The sequence below is a fragment of the Salminus brasiliensis genome, chromosome 16 (genome assembly GCF_030463535.1).
Source record: "Salminus brasiliensis chromosome 16, fSalBra1.hap2, whole genome shotgun sequence".
Taxonomy (NCBI): domain Eukaryota; kingdom Metazoa; phylum Chordata; class Actinopteri; order Characiformes; family Bryconidae; genus Salminus; species Salminus brasiliensis.
In genome coordinates, this window is record NC_132893.1 from 3,220,601 (window position 1) to 3,239,071 (window position 18,471).

At 44.9% G+C, this 18,471-nt stretch overlaps 2 protein-coding genes across 2 annotated transcripts; one reads left to right on the forward strand and one right to left on the reverse strand.

The window, feature by feature from the left end:
- Positions 1-392: 392 nt before the first annotated feature.
- On the forward strand, positions 393-5,820 carry cry5 (cryptochrome circadian regulator 5). Its single transcript, XM_072659676.1, has 11 exons — positions 393-449; positions 658-885; positions 1,200-1,394; positions 1,476-1,594; positions 2,303-2,457; positions 2,589-2,729; positions 3,293-3,460; positions 3,663-3,803; positions 3,924-4,075; positions 5,207-5,427; positions 5,510-5,820. The coding sequence occupies exons 2-11, from the start codon at positions 671-673 to the stop codon at positions 5,566-5,568; spliced, it is 1,566 nt and encodes a 521-aa protein (XP_072515777.1). The 5' UTR covers positions 393-449; positions 658-670; the 3' UTR covers positions 5,569-5,820.
- Positions 5,536-17,329, reverse strand: foxred1 (FAD-dependent oxidoreductase domain containing 1). Its single transcript, XM_072659677.1, has 11 exons — positions 17,122-17,329; positions 14,971-15,191; positions 13,758-13,868; positions 13,552-13,670; positions 12,159-12,253; positions 11,953-12,054; positions 10,912-10,988; positions 9,359-9,519; positions 8,447-8,576; positions 8,089-8,193; positions 5,536-7,206 (listed from the first exon to the last, which is right to left on the reverse strand). The coding sequence occupies exons 1-11, from the start codon at positions 17,249-17,251 to the stop codon at positions 6,952-6,954; spliced, it is 1,506 nt and encodes a 501-aa protein (XP_072515778.1). The 5' UTR covers positions 17,252-17,329; the 3' UTR covers positions 5,536-6,951.
- Positions 17,330-18,471: the final 1,142 nt, after the last annotated feature.

The following is an 18,471-nucleotide window of genomic DNA, read 5'->3' on the forward strand; positions in this document are numbered from 1 at the left end:
TAATAATAATATTATACTTATTATTATTATTATTATTATTATTATTATTATTATTAATAGAGACTAATCCCAGAATTAGTGCAGTACCAATTTACAGGCGTTAACCTATAGGGGTGTGTTATTTTTGCAAGTAAAGATAAAAAATAAGTGTAATTTACTGTGTAATAATAATATTAAACTTATTATTATTATTATTAGCTATGAATATCATTTTTAAATTTTTATTTATGTATTTATTTATGTATTAGTCCTGTTTCCATTACCTCGCTTTGTCTAATTTAGGCTATGAATGAATGGGCGACATGAACGCGCCCGAGTCCCGCTTGGGGGAGGAGCCAGAGGAGACGTGCCCCTCTAAACCACGCCCCCGCGGGGTACAGTTTTGTAACATCCGGAAAGAGCAGTTGCAAAACAGAGGCTCTGTCCACCCGCAGTGGAGCTGTGTCCAGGTCAGTCTGCTCCGTGAGGACATGCCTTCGTTCACCTTTAAAGGGACGTTTACCTTTACACGTGCACTTTGCTAGTTTTGCTATTGTTTTGCACTGAAGTCCTGCTCGTGCCGATTGCGGTGCTGAGTGCAACAGCTGCATCTCGTGGGCTGTTATGTCAGCTCTGTAACTCCTGTTACTTCTGTGTGTTTCTTTCTTTCTCACTTAGCACCTATTAGACCATGAAGCACAACTGCATCCACTGGTTCCGTAAGGGCCTTCGCCTGCACGATAACCCCGCGTTAAAGGCTGCCTTGCACGACTGCAAGCACGTTTATCCGGTGTTCATACTGGACCCCTGGTTCCCCAAGAATGCCCAGGTTGGCATTAACAGATGGAGATTCCTCATTGAAGCCCTACAAGACCTGGATTCCAGTCTGAAGAAACTCAACTCCAGGTTTGGGACAGAATAGCAGCTATTGGCCTGACAACATTGCATGCATATATTTTATGCATGCATATGTGTGTATGCATGCATACATACATGCATGCATGCATGTATGCGTGTGTATATTTTATGCATGCATATGTGTGTATGCATGCGTGCATGCATGCATACGTGCATGCATGCATGTATGCATGCAAATATATATATATGCATAAAATATATATATATATATATATAATGTTGCACAGTTGCTATTATGCTGTCATAATGTGAATCTGGACCAATGCAACGGACCAAAAGAGATGCTCTGTTGGTTCTTCTAGGCTTTTCGTTATCCGAGGGGTTCCCAAGGATGTTTTTCCAAGGCTGTTTGAGGAGTGGAAAGTGACACGGTTGACCTTTGAGGTCGACTCTGAGCCATACAGTCAAAAAAGGGACAAGGAAGTGATGGACTTGGCTAAACAGCATGGTGTAGAAGTCATAACTAAGATCTCCCACACCCTCTACAACTTGGAAAGGTAACCTGGGCTACGATGTCAATCACCGTAGTAACCAGTACGGACCAGGTATTCATTTTTTTGTTTGTTTCTCATATGCAGGATTATTGAAGAGAACAACGGAAAGGCTCCTCTGACCTACGTTCGCTTCCAGAATGTCTTGCATGCAATTGGTCCACCTAAACGGCCAGTGCCTGCACCAACCAGAGAGGACATGAAAGGTATGGATGCATTATGTGTCCAAATATTTGTGGACACCCTTCTAATAAATGCATTCGGCTATTTTCAGTTGCACCCTTTGCTGCAGACACAGATGTGCAAATGCACACACATGCAGAAGTACTGCCAATAGATTAGGACTCTCTGGAGCAGATAAACGAACATGAACCCATTGGCACCATGCTGCCTAATGCCAGGCGTGGGCTAGAGGGGTATAAAGCCCCCCAGCATTGAGCTGTGGAGCAGTAGAAGAACTCTGTTCTCTGGAATGATGAGGGTGCTCCATCAAGGCCTTTTTTTCCGGGATGAGGTGAGCCAGTCGAGACAGTTACACTCTCAATACCCTTGATTTTGGAAGAAACAATGGACAAACAGGTGTCCCAGTACTTTTGTCCATTTTGTGTGTGTGTATATGTGTGTGTGTGTGACAGGAGATACTTTAGGGTGCACCTTCACAGTGGGACGCTCTGGAGCGGCCACACACAAGCCTACGCTCACTGTGCCCAAATCCTAACATGGTGTATAAAGCCCCCTAGCTGTGGAGCAGTGGAACTGCATTCTCTAGGGTGATGGAGCTTCACTGACCTCACTTCACTAAGGCAGTCCGTGCAATCCAATCCTCACAGCAGTGTTCTAACATCGAGTAGAGGCTGAGGTGATGTAGCAGAACTTCATGTGAACTAATCTTCACATTGTCTGGTACCGTTCAGGGGTCTCGACACCAAGCTCAGAGAAGCACGATCAGAGGTATGGGGTACCAACACTGGAAGAGCTTGGACAGGATTCCTCCACATTAGGACCAGTACTTTACCCAGGGGGAGAGCAGGAAGCTCTGCGCAGGCTGGACGAACACATGCAGCGAGCGGTGACTACGTACAGTTAACACATATATACACACACACACACACACACCATAAATTACCAGGTCACAGAAGACTGCAGGCCTGACCCACACTTTTAATAAAGTGTGTGTTGCTGTGTTTTGCTCGCTTGCAGAACTGGGTGTGCAGTTTCGAGAAACCCCAGACGTCCCCCAATGCCCTGAAGCCCAGCACCACCGTCCTCAGCCCATACGTCAAATTCGGCTGCCTGTCCGCCCGCACGTTCTGGTGGCGCCTGGCCGAAGTGTACCAAGGGGTGAGTTGGAGGTTTCCTTACAGCAGCTTTCAGCGACCTCATGGACCTGCCTTGCAGCTTGCTCACTACTTCCCACGATCTAGTAGGCTTAAGTTGCCCATAAGGGGCGCTATTAACACACATATGGCTGCAGCATTTGGAAAAGAAGAAAACTGACTGAAAAGTATTCCCATTCATTCCTCAGGTAGAAGTGAGTGGAGATACGAGGGTTTAAAAGACTTCTATAGAAGCTGAAGTATCAACTGAAGCTTTTTACTCCAGTAAAAGTGTAAAAGTACTGGTTTCAGAACCACTTCAAGTAGAAAAGTGAAAGTAATGGAAGGAAAACAAAGGCTGAAAGCTTAGGTCGCGCCACAGGGGCTTATAGTGCACGTGCACGTAAAGAAGCACATGGACTGTATCTAGGGTCAGTGATCAGTCATGCTTATGTAATCATGTAACTCCAGATTTCAGGGGTCATCAGTTTCTGTTATGGAGGACCAAAGTCCAGCACAGTGCCGGACTCTGGTCTCTCCTGGTGACCCCTGCTGTATTTTATGCTCTTATTAAACTGGTCTTTGCAGAGGAAGCACTCCGCCCCGCCAGTCTCCTTGCATGGCCAGCTGCTGTGGAGAGAGTTCTTCTACACTGCAGCTTTTGGGATCCCAAACTTCAACAAAATGAACGGCAACCCGAACTGCGTGCAGGTGGACTGGGACTGCAATCCCGAGCACCTTGCTGCGTGGAGAGAGGCAAGTAAAATGGGCTACACCAAGGCAAATGAGTGCAGTAATAAGGTTAGGGCAGATGTGCCTGACCAGTCCAGTTCAATCCAGTCCGGTCACCACTATTAGTGAGTGTATCTGAGCAGGGGACTCACTAACTCGAGACTCTGAGCTCATAGAACTGTAATATTTGCCAGGATGAGCTCTAATGCTGCCTCCGTTAACCCAGGCTCGCACCGGCTTCCCCTTCATCGATGCTATAATGACACAGCTGCGGCAAGAGGGCTGGATCCATCACCTGGCCCGACACGCTGTGGCCTGCTTCCTGACCCGAGGGGACCTGTGGATTAGCTGGGAAGAGGGCCAAAAGGTTTGTTCTTTTGTTTTGGGGGTTTTGTTCTTCACATGACCTCATTGCTGCTGTAAAAATCGTCGTGTCGAATATGAAACATTGGGTTTTCCAGTTGTACGATAACTGATTATGCTCCAGGTGTTTGAAGAGCTGTTGCTGGACGCTGACTGGGCTCTGAATGCAGGAAACTGGCAGTGGCTCTCAGCCAGTGCGTTCTTTCACCAGTTCTTCAGAGTCTACTCCCCCATTGCTTTTGGGAAGAAGACGGACAAGAATGGGGACTACATCAAGTAAAGATTCGGACCTTATAAGTTATATAACTTAAACCTAATGCTGTGACTGTAATCATTTTATTTAAGGATTTTTTATTATTAATTATTAAGTAAATTTTATTTATTAAGTATTTTTGTCTTATATAATTAATATTTACCTAATGTGATAACTTAATTTTTTTTTTAGACTTAGAACTTTAGCATGGTAAGTTATAACAGATATAATGAAAATGTGACCCTTTTTTACATTATTTATATAAAGTGTAATAAATAAAGGTCTGATAGCATTATTCTAAATGGAAAAAGTGAAACTTTAAATCCTTTTTAAAATCATTACCTTCCTAATATTGAAATTATGTTAAAATAACTGTATATCCAATAACCTACAATATCAGTACTGTACCTGTACACAAAACAAGTACCAAATCGCTTGAATAAAATTTAGTGGTACAAATGCTAAAACTTCAGACGACCAGTTATCTCTGCCAAGATCATTTTATATATTTCTATTTTAATATTTATAAATGTTATACTTCCACACTTCTAGTGAGACGGCGCTTGACTGACTAGACTGATTAGAACTATCTGTAATGCATTTTGGCAGGTCTTAAACTTTGATAAACAGCAGAATCTTGGTCTTACATAAAATATTTATGCGTGTATTCTTATGCAAAAGTTTGGGCACCCTGGTCAACTTCCATGTTTTGTTGGCTTTCAGTCCTAATAACTATGTTATGGCATAATTACTGTTTATTTGCTTAATTTAACATTGTCGTGACACAAAAGGTGTGTACACGTAAACACGTTTAATACAAGGTTTTATTTCTTCCCCAATAAATACATTAAATGAAAGTTATATATATATATAAAAAAGTTATATTAAATATATAATTATTTTTTTGTAAGAAATTTAACTTGAAAATGAACATGATGTGAGTACCCTTATATTACATTTTGTCTTATTTTTCCAATCATTAAAACGTATATTTATTTATTTAAATGTATCTATTTATTCTATTAATTTGTCAGTTATTGCAAACCCAAACCTAATCAAATATTTCAGTAAAATGCCGTCATATTAAATCACAAACCACACAATGTGGAAATTAATATTCTACCTGTTCACGTCCATTTTATTTTTTTTGTCAGGAAATATCTCCCCGTCCTGAAGAAATTCCCAGCTCAGTACATATACGAGCCCTGGAAAGCGCCCCATAGCGTCCAGCAGCAGGCAGGGTGCATCGTGGGAAAAGATTACCCTCGTCCCATCGTGGACCACGACGTTGTCGGCAAGAGGAACATCCAGAGGATGAAGGCGGCGTACGCAAAGCGATCCAACGACACGGGCAGCGGCTCAGCGGAGAAGAAGGGTGAGTTCATAAAGAGGTGAATATTGCGAACCGATCTGCTTCGGGTGATCTGGTGACTCACGGCTGTTGGTTCTCCTCACAGGGCAGAAACGGAAATCGACATCCATCGTGGACCTGCTCACAAAGAAGGCCAAGAAATGACAGGGGGCAGATGCTCAGAGCTCCACTGCAGCTGTTGGTCGTTTATAGACATCAGATCACTCAGGAGGATTTGACTGGGTTTCCACAGCCGTTTATTAGGATGCTGAAACACATCCATGGCACTTTTTACCCAGCACTTACAAAAAACTCAGGAGGATTGTGCAGGTATGGCATGATCAACAGCGGACGTTTCAATATCTTGTGGACATGTCCAATTTCTTCATGTATAAAAATAAAATCAAGTCATCATCATTATTATTATTATTATTATTATTATTATTAGACACTCAGGGTTTTCCGTTAATACTTCAGTCAGAGCAGGAATTCCCAGAAGAAGAGGAATACCAAGGGAGAAAAGGTGTGGATAAAATCCAAATCTAATCTGATGGGCTGTTCTTTAGTGTGGAACAGCAATGATCAGCCCGTTTACAGTAAGAAATGGCTTAATCAGCAATAAGAAAACCCGTTTAATAGTCCATGATCCTGATCCTGATCCTGAACGACATTATTGTACACAGAAACATCACAGAAAACAACAGAACCATGATGGATTCTGGCGGTTCTTGAAAAGTTACAGCACTGGTCTCGTCTCTGCTGGCTAATTGGTGCTTTGCGTGAGATCGGATACATAAAGGACACTTTCCCCTGCTTTCAGGATGTGAAATAGGTCAGTAAGCCTGAGCATTTCAGCCCCCGTTACACCTGCTCATTTCATCCGTCTGAAGCATTACGTCTGGATGAGGCCGAACCGTATTAAAATGCGTAGGTGTGAAGCAACCAACCTTCCTCCCTGTACAGCCGAAGCGCTGCCCAGCAGGCAAATTTGCATATTCCGTCCCACACGGCAGTCGGACTTCAGTCTGACTCCTGACTCAGGATTCGATCCACATACAAGTCACATGAAAGGAGCAGGTGTAAAAGGGCACTGCTGGGATGTAGTGTGTTGTGGTGCTTCTATAAGCACATCAGTGTTTCTGATAAAATGGCCAATGAGCTAACCGTTGACTTGTATGTAGTGCTCTTGGCTTGATTTCAGCCCAACCTGTGCCACTGTAAATGGTCCAATTACACTACTATACTATACTGTACTATATATAGTAGACCTTATTCTCTATGGTGCACAGAGCCGAATGCAGTGATTCAACTGCATTAGTAATCCGAATCACTTTGGAATTGATTCAACTATTCAGAATGATTCAATCAAGTCCAGAACAAAATACAAAATGCAACCAAATTAAATTCTAAATTTACCAAAACCGCAGAGTCATGGTGATGATCTCTGAGATTTCTTGAGGCACCGAGCTCTTTGAAAAGTGCCCCCCAACCCCCCCTACTTCTCCTTTAATTGCTATCAAATGCACTCAATCCAGAGCCTCCTCGTCCTCACACTATGTTCCTCTCCTGAATCGGCTCCTGGGATGTGATGCGTCTAAAGTCGAAGGCGCTGAGGTCAATGGTCTGAAAGCCTCCGTCCAGAATGAGCTCAGCCACGGCGCGGCCGACAGCGGGGGACTGCTGCAGCCCGTGGCCGCTGAAGCCCGTGGCGAAGATCATGTTGTTGATGAGAGGGTGCAACCCCACGACTGCATTCTGATCAAACGTGTTGTAGTCATAAAACCCCGCCCATGCTGATGACACCTGGGTGGGTGGAGAAAAAACAAAAACAAAAAGCATCAGGTTAACCCCCTGTAACAGCAGAAACACTACAACTACAGGCCTAGTGTCCCCCTGGCACAGGGGTGGGCATTTGTCCCCCACCCTTCAAATCAGTGAACAGTTCGTCTATCATAATATCATAATCCAGAGCACAGGAACAGAATTACCCCTGCTAAACTACACCCATTTTCTACTGCTGGCCTGCACTATATCTATGTTCCACTTTTGAGCTACACCCATTTCCCAGTTTTGCACTACAGCCATTTCTCCACTGTTGAGCTACACCCATTTCCCAGTGTTGCACTACTCATAACTTCACTTTTTTTTTTTTACTGTTGCACTACACTGCGCTACACCCATTTCCCACTTTTGCCTTACATCCATTTTCTACTGTTGGGCTACAATCATTGCTTCACCCATTTTCACTGTTGCACTACAATGCGCTCCACCCATTTCCCACTTTTGCTCTCCCCCCATTTCTCTACTGTTGAGCTACACCCATTTCTCAATGTTGTACAACACTGTGCTACACCCATTTCCCACTTTTGCCCTACACCCATTTCCCATTGTTGCGCTACACTTACTGCTTCACCCATTTTCACTGTTCCACTACACTGCGCTCCACCCATTTCCCACTGTTGCGCTCCACCCATTTCTCCACTGTTGAGCCACACCCATTGCTTCACCCATTATCACTTTTGCACTACACTATGCTTCACCCATATCCCACCGTTGCGCTCCACCCATTTCTCCACTGTTGAGCCACACACATTTCTCACTGTTGCACTACTCATTGCTTCACCCATTTTCACTGTTGCACCACACTGTGCTACACCCATCTCCCACTGTAGCACTACAGCTCACCTTCAGAGACTCAAAGGCAGGAACCCGATGGCACAAGAGCGGCCAGACCTTCTCCTGAAAAAACTTGTGGTCCACTTCCAGGTCACTGACGTCCGGCTCTTCTGTCTGCCATAGAAAAACGAACAATAGAGGAGGTTAGATAGTCACTGGAAGAACATTATTTTTATCTACGTTTGAGGCATCGAGCAGACGCTCTTCTTCAGAGAGGCTTACAGAACAGCTTCACGCAGAAATACCCATAGCTAGATAGTATAGAAGCTTAGACTCTACTAAAAACAGAAGGCAGTATGAAGACCACACCACTCCACAGACTCTACACTGTACTCTTGGAAGAGCCACGCTCATCTCGAGCTCATACCTCCTCTGGGGACTTCCCTACGATGTAATTTCCCCCGAGCCCTTCTCGTCTAAAGTAAACTCCTGAGTAGTCGATCAAAAATGGACAATCCAGGCCCGGTCCGTCCGGACAGTGCACCACATAAACATACCTGTGGGACAAAAAAAAATACATATCATTATAAAAGTGTGTATATATATATATATATATATATATATATATATAGCGCTCTGGAGAAAAATTAGTAAAGTCCCAACAGCAATGTGAAAGACTAGTGGAGACATGAAAGCTGTGATTGGCCGTCAAGGTTATTTCAGCATAGTGATTCTGAATGCTCTCAAAGTTCAGATATTAGTACTGTGTTTAAATTTCAATAATAACTTCTTTGCATTATAATTATCATAATAATGTCTTTGCATTTGAGCAGTTGTCATTTCTGCAAATAAATAAATGCTGTAAACAGCACATTTTTAATATATGGAATTTAGGGGACCTGTCCATGGTTTACGAAACACAACACAAACGGCATTTCTTTTTTATTTCTTTATATATATATATATATATAACAAATCAGACATGTCATCTTCAATTCATAACAATATGAGGAAAACTGGGTTTCCCATGATATGGACCCTTCACGATTGAATAGGAGTTAAAAAAAAAACCTGGTATAAATAAATAAACAATAATATATAAAATGAAAATGCTTGGCTTATGAATGGCTTATCCAGAGAGACTTTCAGGTGAATTATGCTACACAGGTAGGAGAACGTAGAGTTAGGAGTCTTGCCCAATGACTCTTTTTGGTGTAGTGTAGTGTAGGGAGTGGGAATCGAACCCTAGTCTGCCAGGGTTCTGTTGACACCCACTACACTACAACAACCACGTTTACCACCAAGGAAACCGAAGACTGGGCTGCTGGGATGTTCCCACCTCTTTCTTGGTTCCACAGGTAATGGAGTGGCAGCTAGGGTGTTTTCCGGGCCCTTCCCGATGCCAAGCATGTCAGCGATTTTCCCAGATTCCGCACCGGCTGCATTTACTACCACCGCACACTCCACAGGCTGGTACTCCAAGCTGTTGGGCATCTGCACCTGTTAGAGTACAGGACCACCGTCATCATTAGTGCTGTGAGTGCAGTGGAACACATTCCTATTACAGTGGGGATTATACAGGCTTCTACACCACAGTGGAAAGAACACTGAAAATTCTCCACAGGAAACCAGTGTAAATATGGTTAAAAAAATAATAATAAATAAATAAATAAAGAAAAAAGAAAATGTTCCCCAGTTCATGCTGTGTCCAGTTGTCACCCACTAGTTCGGACGATGGCCATTATTTATTCCAGAAATAATTGGGATATTATTGTCACTTTAAGATTTTTATGAGATAAAGGATAAAGGATAAAGGTAAAGGTGCACGTATTCGTCACTGTACAGCGTGGACTGTACAGCGAAATGTGTCCTCCGCATTTAACCCATCTGGTAGTGAACACACACTCACACACACACATGTGTTAGGGGCAGTGAGTACACACACACCCAGAGCGGTGGGCAGCCAACTCCAGCGCCCGGGGAGCAGAGAGGGTAAAGGGCCTTGCTCAAGGGCCCAACAGTGGCAGCTTGCCGAGCCCGGGAATCGAACCCACAACCCTGTTATCGATATCCCGGCGCTCTAACCGCTGAGCCACCACTGCCCCAATTTTATGAGAATGATAATATAATAGCATAATCATGCAACTACAGCCTTTTAAAGAGCAGTGAACTTTTGGTAATTAAGAATATTCAGACATTGGAATTGGAATATTAAAAATATCAGTTCATTCACGTTAATTGGCTCTCTTCACTAATTAAACACGATAGGCCATATCGAGGTCAGCAAGAAATGAAGGCATGTCCAAATATTGTACGATATGTTAATTAGAAAAGTCATCAAAAAGGTAAACGGTTTTATTTCATGTTACTCGTTTTGAAAAGTACTCATTTAAAACAAGTACTTGTTTAAGAGAAAGAAAAAAAAGACTTGTTTGGGGAAAAATCCTCTTTTGAAGAGTTAAAAAACAAAACAAAACAAAACAAACTTGTTTGGAAAAAAAGTACTCTTTAAGCAAAAAAAAAAAAAAAAAAAAAAAAAAAAAAAGACTTGTTTTATATATATATATATAAAATCTCAGTCAACCTCCAGAACTTAGCAGAAGAAAGTAAAAAATTACAATACAAACAAATACAAGTCTTGAAAGGCGAGTTATTACATGACAACGTAAAAAGATTTTATTACAAGTTAATTTTTTGTAGCATTTCTTTTGGTCCAATTATCATAAAATCATCAGCTGATTTAATAATAACAGCTGCTGTTTTTAAATGATATGAAAAATTTGTTCAAAACATAGTTTTTCTGTACACAGTATTAGAATACTGTGTACAGAAAAACTATTCCAGAAATAGAGCTCTGATCGTTATTAAAAAATGAAGACCAGGTAAACTCACCTTCGCATTTTTAATCCTTTTCAGCAGATGTGTTTCTCCATCCACGGTTTTAGCGTTCCAACTTGAACATGTGAACCCTAAAACACACAAGAGGCTTCAGTACCACACCTGTACAGTCATGACCCTTTCTACACACACACACACACACACACACACACACACACACACACACACACACACACACACACACACACACTATTATACTGTTTACAGACTAGCAAAAAATGTGCTATTATAAAATGTGCTGTTTGTTCCAACCTCGCAATCTGATTGGTCGGTGCCATGTTGAGCGTTACGAGAACGTCCGTTCGTATTTGAACCAGTGGCCGCTCTCCCCCTTTATAACGCCTCTGGCTGGACTTGATACTTGGGCAGTTCTACGGCTCTATCCGTACCACAAAAGGTGAGCCTTACGGTATCAGCGCTATCAGCTACGGTATTAGCATTGAACAGCAGTAACTCGTGTTGTGGAACTACTTTTTTGGGCGGAAGGATCTGACAGTGAAATTCAGGGCTCCTTTCATTTATTTCGTTTCTTCACTTCACAATACAATGTCGTTAACGAAGTATTGGCTTAGTTAAGAACTAGCTGGTTGCTATGGTAACCAGGAAAAGGCGTGAGCTGAGGTTTAGTGGGTGAGCAGCTGCGCAAGGGAAAAAAAAAAAGACCATTGGAAGTCACGGCCGGCGAACCGAGCGGCATCGTTTTCCGAACAAACGTGAACGGACACAAACAGCCGAGTCACGCCAACCCAGCGGTCGTGCTCGTCCGGTCGGCGTGCTCCGGCCTTAATGTGCCCTTATGGTTTACAGATTATCTGAAATCTATGAAGCCTCATTTATCTGCAACCAAATCGCTTTTATATTAAATGTAATTACAGAGCAAGGCCAGCACCGGCTGCTCTCCACAAATTACTTCAAGAAATAATTAAATGAGTCACTAATTAAAACAATAAAAAAAAACTCTGTGCAGTGTTGTTCCGACACACACACACACACACACACACACTCTGTATCGCCATAAAGGAAATAAAAGCTAACCTGTGACTTCTCCAAAGCACTGTAAGACTCCCATAGACATGGCCTTGCGCCGGAACGCGTTCAGCAGTGTCCAAGGGTCGAACCAGCCTTCGTTCCCCAGCCCTAAACAGCACAGTGCAGTTAATACACCCTCCATAAACAAATCAGCACCCCGCCATAAAGTGATCGTGACCGGCCACCGCAGATCAACAGAAAGCCAGACTAACCATAGGAGGCCAGTGCGACGTCATCCGTGTTTACCCAAGGGAACCTCTCCTTAAGCTGACTTGGTGACATGAGGATCACTTCTGCCCCAAGCTCCCTGGTTAGGGACAAAAACCACCAAAGAAACAAACAAACAGCAGAATCACCACTCATATCACACTACATGTCCAAATACTTGTGGACACCCCTTCTAATAAATGCATTAGGCTACTGTAAGTAGAAGCACAAAGTAGGGGTTTCTAATAAAGTGGCCAGTGAGTGGAAGCACAAGGTAGGGGTTTCTAATAAAGTGGCCAGTGAGTGGAAGCACAAGGTAGGGGTTTCTAATAAAGTGGCCAATGAGTGGAAGCACAAGGTAGGGGTTTCTAATAAAGTGGCCAGTGAGTGGAAGCACAAGGTAGGGGTTTCTAATAAAGTGGCCAGTGAGTGGAAGCACAAGGTAGGGGTTTCTAATAAAGTGGCCAGTGAGTGGAAGCACAAGGTAGGGGTTTCTAATAAAGTGGCCAGTGAGTGGAAGCACAAGGTAGGGGTTTCTAATAAAGTGGCCAGTGAGTGGAAGCACAAGGTAGGGGTTTCTAATAAAGTGGCCAGTGAGTGGAAGCACAAGGTAGGGGTTTCTAATAAAGTGGCCAGTGAGTGAAAGCACAAGGTAGGGGTTTCTAATAAAGTGGCCAGTGAGTGGAAGCACAAGGTAGGGGTTTCTAATAAAGTGGCCAGTGAGTGGAAGCACAAGGTAGGGGTTTCTAATAAAGTGGCCAGTGAGTGGAAGCACAAGGTAGGGGTTTCTAATAAAGTGGCCAGTGAGTGGAAGCACAAGGTGGGTGTTTCTAATAAAGTGGCCAGTGAGTGGAAGCACAAGGTGGGTGTTTCTAATAAAGTGGCCAGTGAGTGGAAGCACAAGGTAGGGGTTTCTAATAAAGTGGCCAGTGAGTGGAAGCACAAGGTAGGTGTTTCTAATAAAGTGGCCAGTGAGTGAAAGCACAAGATAGGGGTTTCTAATAAAGTGGCCAGTGAGTGGAAGCACAAAGTAGGTGTTTCTAATAAAGTGGTCAGTGAGAGGAAGCACAAGATAGGGGTTTCTAATAAAGTGGCCAGTGAGTGGAAGCACAAGGTAGGTGTTTCTAATAAAGTGGCCAGGGAGTGGAAGCACAAGATAGGGGTTTCTAATAAAGTGGCCAGTGAGAGGAAGCACAAGATAGGTGTTTCTAATAAAGTGGCCAGTGAGTGGAAGCGCAAGGTAGGGGTTTCTAATAAAGTGGCCAGTGAGTGGAAGCACAAGGTAGGGGTTTCTAATAAAGTGGCCAGTGAGTGGAAGCACAAGATAGGTGTTTCTAATAAAGTGGCCAGTGAGTGGAAGCACAAGATAGGTGTTTCTAATAAAGTGACAACACTTACTTCTGGGTCAAGTGATTCTCCTCCATGATATGCGCTACATCTTCACTCGCCAGGAATAAGTAACCCGAATGGTTAAACTGCAAATCCACAGGATCCTCATTCAAAATCCCAAGATGCTCCTGCAAAGAAACCAGACGCAGGAGATCAGGCATTCAGTCATGAGCGCGGTGCAGAAGCTGTCAATGTGTTACCGCTCAGGATTTTACATTGATGTTCCTCAGGAATTCAGCCGAGGCCAAGGACAGCTGGATGTTCTCCTTCAGCGAGAACTGCTGGCGAATGCCTCCGGCGGACAGCACAGTGGAGGCCTGGGAGTACTTAGAACACGAGAGAGAGAGACAGGGAGTCAGGAATCACACAATCCAGAGCACTTACATACATCCACCTGTTCAGCCTGCAGCAGTTTAGTTTAGCCCCGCCCACTCACACTGAAGGATATATACGCGGTGTTTCAGCCCAACCTGCTTTCTGACTGAGGCACAATGCAGAGAGGCCTATGAAAACAGAGCTCATTTATATACACTCAATGGACAAAAGTATTGGGACACCCGAGTTTATCCTGCTTTTGTTGGAGTCTGTCTTCACCCACTGTCCAGGGAAGTAAGACTTTCTGGTATATTTTGGAGGAGCATCACTGTGAGGATTTGATTGCATTCACCTTCTCTCCAACTCCCCAATGCATCCCAAACGTACTGGATGGAGCACCATCCATTATTCCACAGCTCCACGCTGGGGGGTACTTTATTTCCCTCTAGCCCACGCCTGGCATTAGATGGCAAAAGTATTGGGACACCTGCTCCTTCATTGCTTCTTCCGAAATCAAGAGTATTTAATAATAATAAAAATTCTATTCTGCTTTTGTTGGAGTAACTATCTACTGTCCAGGGAAGAAGGCTTTCTGATTGCTGTGAGGTTTTGATTGCATTCACCTGGAGCGTCATCACCATCATTCCAGCGAGCACAGTTCTAGTTCCACTGCTCCACAGCTCAATGCTGGGGGGCTTTATATACCCCTCTAGCTCACGCCTGGCATTAGGTGGCAAGCTGCCTATAGGTGCATGTTTGGTTATCTGCTCCAGAGAGACCTATTCTATTGGCAGTACAGGGACTAGACAAGCTGTGTGTGTTTGTGTGCATTTGCACATCTGTGTCAACAGTGGGTGCAACTTAAAGTAGCTGAATGCAAATTAGAAGGGGTGTCCACAAACTTTTAGACATATAGTGGATATTAGTCTTAAAGTCACAGGAAGAAAAATAGCCTGTTCAATGTTAAGGGAAGTAAAAACGATGACAAGGATGCACTCACTAAATGTGAGGCCGCCAGTGAGGCCGCCAGCGAGGCCGCCAGCGAGGCCGCCAGCGAGGCCGCCAGCGAGGCCGCCAGGGAGGCCGCCAGCAAGAACGGCAGCTGCCACTTACCGTGGGGTCCTTCTCGACCAGCACCACTCTGAGGTCGTTTCGGAACATCCGTTTCTTCTTCAGCCAGTAAGCGATGGACCAGCCGATCACCCCGCCTCCCACTATGACTACGTCAGCCCGCTCAGGAGGGAGGCCTTTGGTCTGATGGATGGGGCTCCAGTCACTGCCGGGCATCGCTGCGGCCGCTTTGTCTTTGAACGATTTAAAGCGGCCCTCCAAAGCTGAAAACACAAGAATTCAGACTGTTTATATACGTTACTCCGTACTCCGCCCAAGCCGCCCGTCAAGGCATATTTTACAGCACTGGGTATCATCCATTTCAGTCCCAAATCCAGTTCTGAGTCTTTGTTTTAACCACGGTGTTCAGAGGCGCCATCTGGTGTCCTCAAGGCACCATTACTGGACCTTTATCCCAGCTGGCTGTTCTCAGAAGGTAAATAAAGGAGCTGAGAGGGGTGGAGCTATTTCACAGTGGCTGTAGAGAACCACGCATTTACACTCATTATTATGCAGATCTTATTACTTAATCGTTTAGAGAGACATACGATATTTAATACACCCCCCTTTTCGCTCTGTCTAGCTCGGTCATAGGCCCTGGAAGCTCAAGTCACAAGGGGATGACCTACGAGTGCTCGGAACCTCTCCCTAGTGTCCAGCAGTGGCCTGTTCAGCCCAGTAAACAGGCCAGAGGACCCTTTCCCAACCACTCACTTCCATCAGAGCGGAGCTGAGCATGTTAATCCGACCCTGCTGGCGCCGTCAGGTTGATAGGTGCTATCCAATCAGACAGACGGATGGACTGACGAATAGACAGATAGACAGACAGATAGACCGATAGATAGACAGATATAAAGATAGACAGACAGACAGACAGATAGATAGACAGACAGATAGACACAGACAGACAGACAGATAGATAGACAGACAGACAGATAGATAGACAGATAGATATAAAGATAGACAGATAGACAGATAGATAGATAGACAGATAGATATAAAGATAGACAGATAGATAGATAGACAGATAGATATAAAGATAGACAGATAGACAGATAGATAGATAGACAGATAGATATAAAGATAGACAGACAGACAGATAGATAGATAGACAGATAGATATAAAGATAGACAGACAGACAGATAGATAGATAGACAGATAGATATAAAGATAGACAGACAGACAGATAGATATAAAGATAGACAGATAGACAGATAGATAGACAGACAGATAGATATAAAGATAGACAGACAGACAGATAGATAAATACGTGGACAGACAGACAGCTCTGTTCTTATGCTAGGCTAGTAAAGGTAAAATTCTGAGGCATTTCTGGCCCAAATGGACCTTGCAAATCAAACATCATGGTGTGGATTCACCAGCAGCATCAGCTGCAAGACCAGTACCACCAGCACCACCACCACCACCACCAGCACCACCACCACCAGCAGCACCACTAGCAGCAGCAGCACCACCACCACCAGCAGCAGCAGCAAGAGCAGCACCAGCAGCAGTAGCACCAGCACCACCACTAGCAGCAGCACCACCACCACCACCACCAGCAAGAGCAGCACCAGCAGCACCAGCACCAGCAAGAGCAGCACCAGCAGCACCAGCAGCAGCAGCACCACCACCACCAGCAGCAGCAGCAAGAGCAGCACCAGCAGCAGTAGCACCAGCACCACCACTAGCAGCAGCACCACCACCACCACCACCACCAGCAGCAAGAGCAGCACCAGCAGCACCAGCAGCAGCAGCACCACCACTAGCAGCAGCACCACCACCACCACCACCACCACCAGCAGCAGCAGCAGCAAGAGCAGCACCAGCAGCAGTAGCACCAGCACCACCACTAGCAGCAGCACCACCACCACCACCAGCAGCAAGAGCAGCACCAGCAGCACCAGCAGCAGCAGCACCACCACTAGCAGCAGCACCACCACCACCACCACCACCACCAGCAGCAAGAGCAGCACCAGCAGCACCAGCAGCAGCAGCACCACCACCACCAGCAGCAGCAAGAGCAGCAGCACCACCACCAGCAGCAGCAGCAGCAGCAGATAAGAGCAGCGCAGGTGGGCTGCAGGACCACCCCTAGGACACACTGGTGTAGTGACACGCACATGCCGTTAGCTTTAGCCGTGCTAACTGACCTTCCAATAAGTCTTTCCGGACTTGTGCGCTCGTGCTAAAGCTGCGGCGGTGTCCCACGCCGGACCTGCCGGTCAGAGCTGTGTGTCCGGGCCCGGTGAGGGTCCTGCGCAGCACCGTGTGCCACCTCATCTCCCCTCCGGTCAGATATGAGAAAGCTAAAGTCAGCTCACTGTCAGGGCTCAGACAGAGCCTGCTCACTGCGCAGCCGCACACGAGGCGCGTGTAGCTCCGCCTCCGCCAGCCAGCCAGCCAATCAGAGTCGAGGACAATGACTTCCAAACGGCATGTGGGCGTGGCCTAGCCTCCCTATACAACACGGGCTGTGTGGACCTTCAACCCAGAGCCGTGCCCGAATCTGAGCCCTGTTCACTCTCCCCCAGATCCCTACATAGGGCACTATTATACATACCTCGACAAGGTAGTGAACTCAGATTACGGACACGACGTGTGTGTGTGTGTGTGTGTGTGTGTGTGTGTGTGTGTGTGTGTGTGTGTGAGCTCATTGCTGTGCGACAGTGGAGTGCGTCGCATAGAGGGTTGCCAGATTGTTACGGTGGCTTCCAGCCAAATCCACCCAACACCACAAAACCCCCTCAGGGTTTAATAATAAACTGTTCATCTTTAAAAAAAAATGTACAAATAAATTATTTAATTATTATGTACAAAAACAAAATGTATTGGCATGTGTTTATTAGTTTATTAGGGCTCTAGAAGTTGTCAAAAAGATCTTCAGGGCTCTATAACTTGATGAGAAGATCTTCAGGGCTCTATAACTTGATGAGAAGACCTTTAGGGCTCTAGAACAAGATGAGAAGATCTTTAGGGCTCTAGAACTTGATGAGAAGACCTTTAGGGCTCTAGAACTTGATGAGAAGACCTTTAGGGCTCTAGAACTTGATGCGAAGACCTTTAGGGCTCTAGAACTTGATGAGAAGATCTTTAGGACTCTAGAACTTGATGAAAAGACATTTATGGCACTAGAACTTGACAAGAAGACCTTTAGGGCTCTAAAAAGTCGAGAAGACAACATTTAGGGCTCTAGAACTTAATGAGAAGGTCCTTAGGACTCTAGAACTTGATGAGAAGACCTTTAGGGCACTAGGACTTGACGAGAAGCCCTTCGGGGCTCTAGAACTTGACGAGAAGACCTTTGGGGCTCTAGAACTTGACGAGAAGACCTTTGGGGCTCTAAAACTTGACAAGAAGGCCTTTAGGGCTCTAGAAAGTCGAGAAGACAACCTTCAGGGCTCTAGAACAAGATGAGAAGACCTTTGGGGCTCTAAAACTTGACAAGAAGGCCTTTAGGGCTCTAGAAAGTCGAGAAGACAACCTTTAGGGCTCTATAACTT

Bases quoted from the DNA above. Each gene is read 5' to 3' on its own strand.
- cry5 (XM_072659676.1), top strand. From the start codon at position 671: ATGAAGCACAACTGCATCCACTGGTTCCGTAAGGGCCTTCGCCTGCAC. The intron at 3,461-3,662 runs GCAAGTAAAATG...CCGTTAACCCAG, and splicing joins ACCTTGCTGCGTGGAGAGAG to GCTCGCACCGGCTTCCCCTT. The intron at 3,804-3,923 runs GTTTGTTCTTTT...ATTATGCTCCAG, and splicing joins GCTGGGAAGAGGGCCAAAAG to GTGTTTGAAGAGCTGTTGCT.
- foxred1 (XM_072659677.1), bottom strand. From the start codon at position 17,251: ATGAGGTGGCACACGGTGCTGCGCAGGACCCTCACCGGGCCCGGACAC. The intron at 9,520-10,911 runs GTGAGTTTACCT...GTACTCTAACAG, and splicing joins AAAGGATTAAAAATGCGAAG to GTGCAGATGCCCAACAGCTT. The intron at 8,194-8,446 runs GTATGAGCTCGA...TTTCTATGGCAG, and splicing joins TAGGGAAGTCCCCAGAGGAG to ACAGAAGAGCCGGACGTCAG.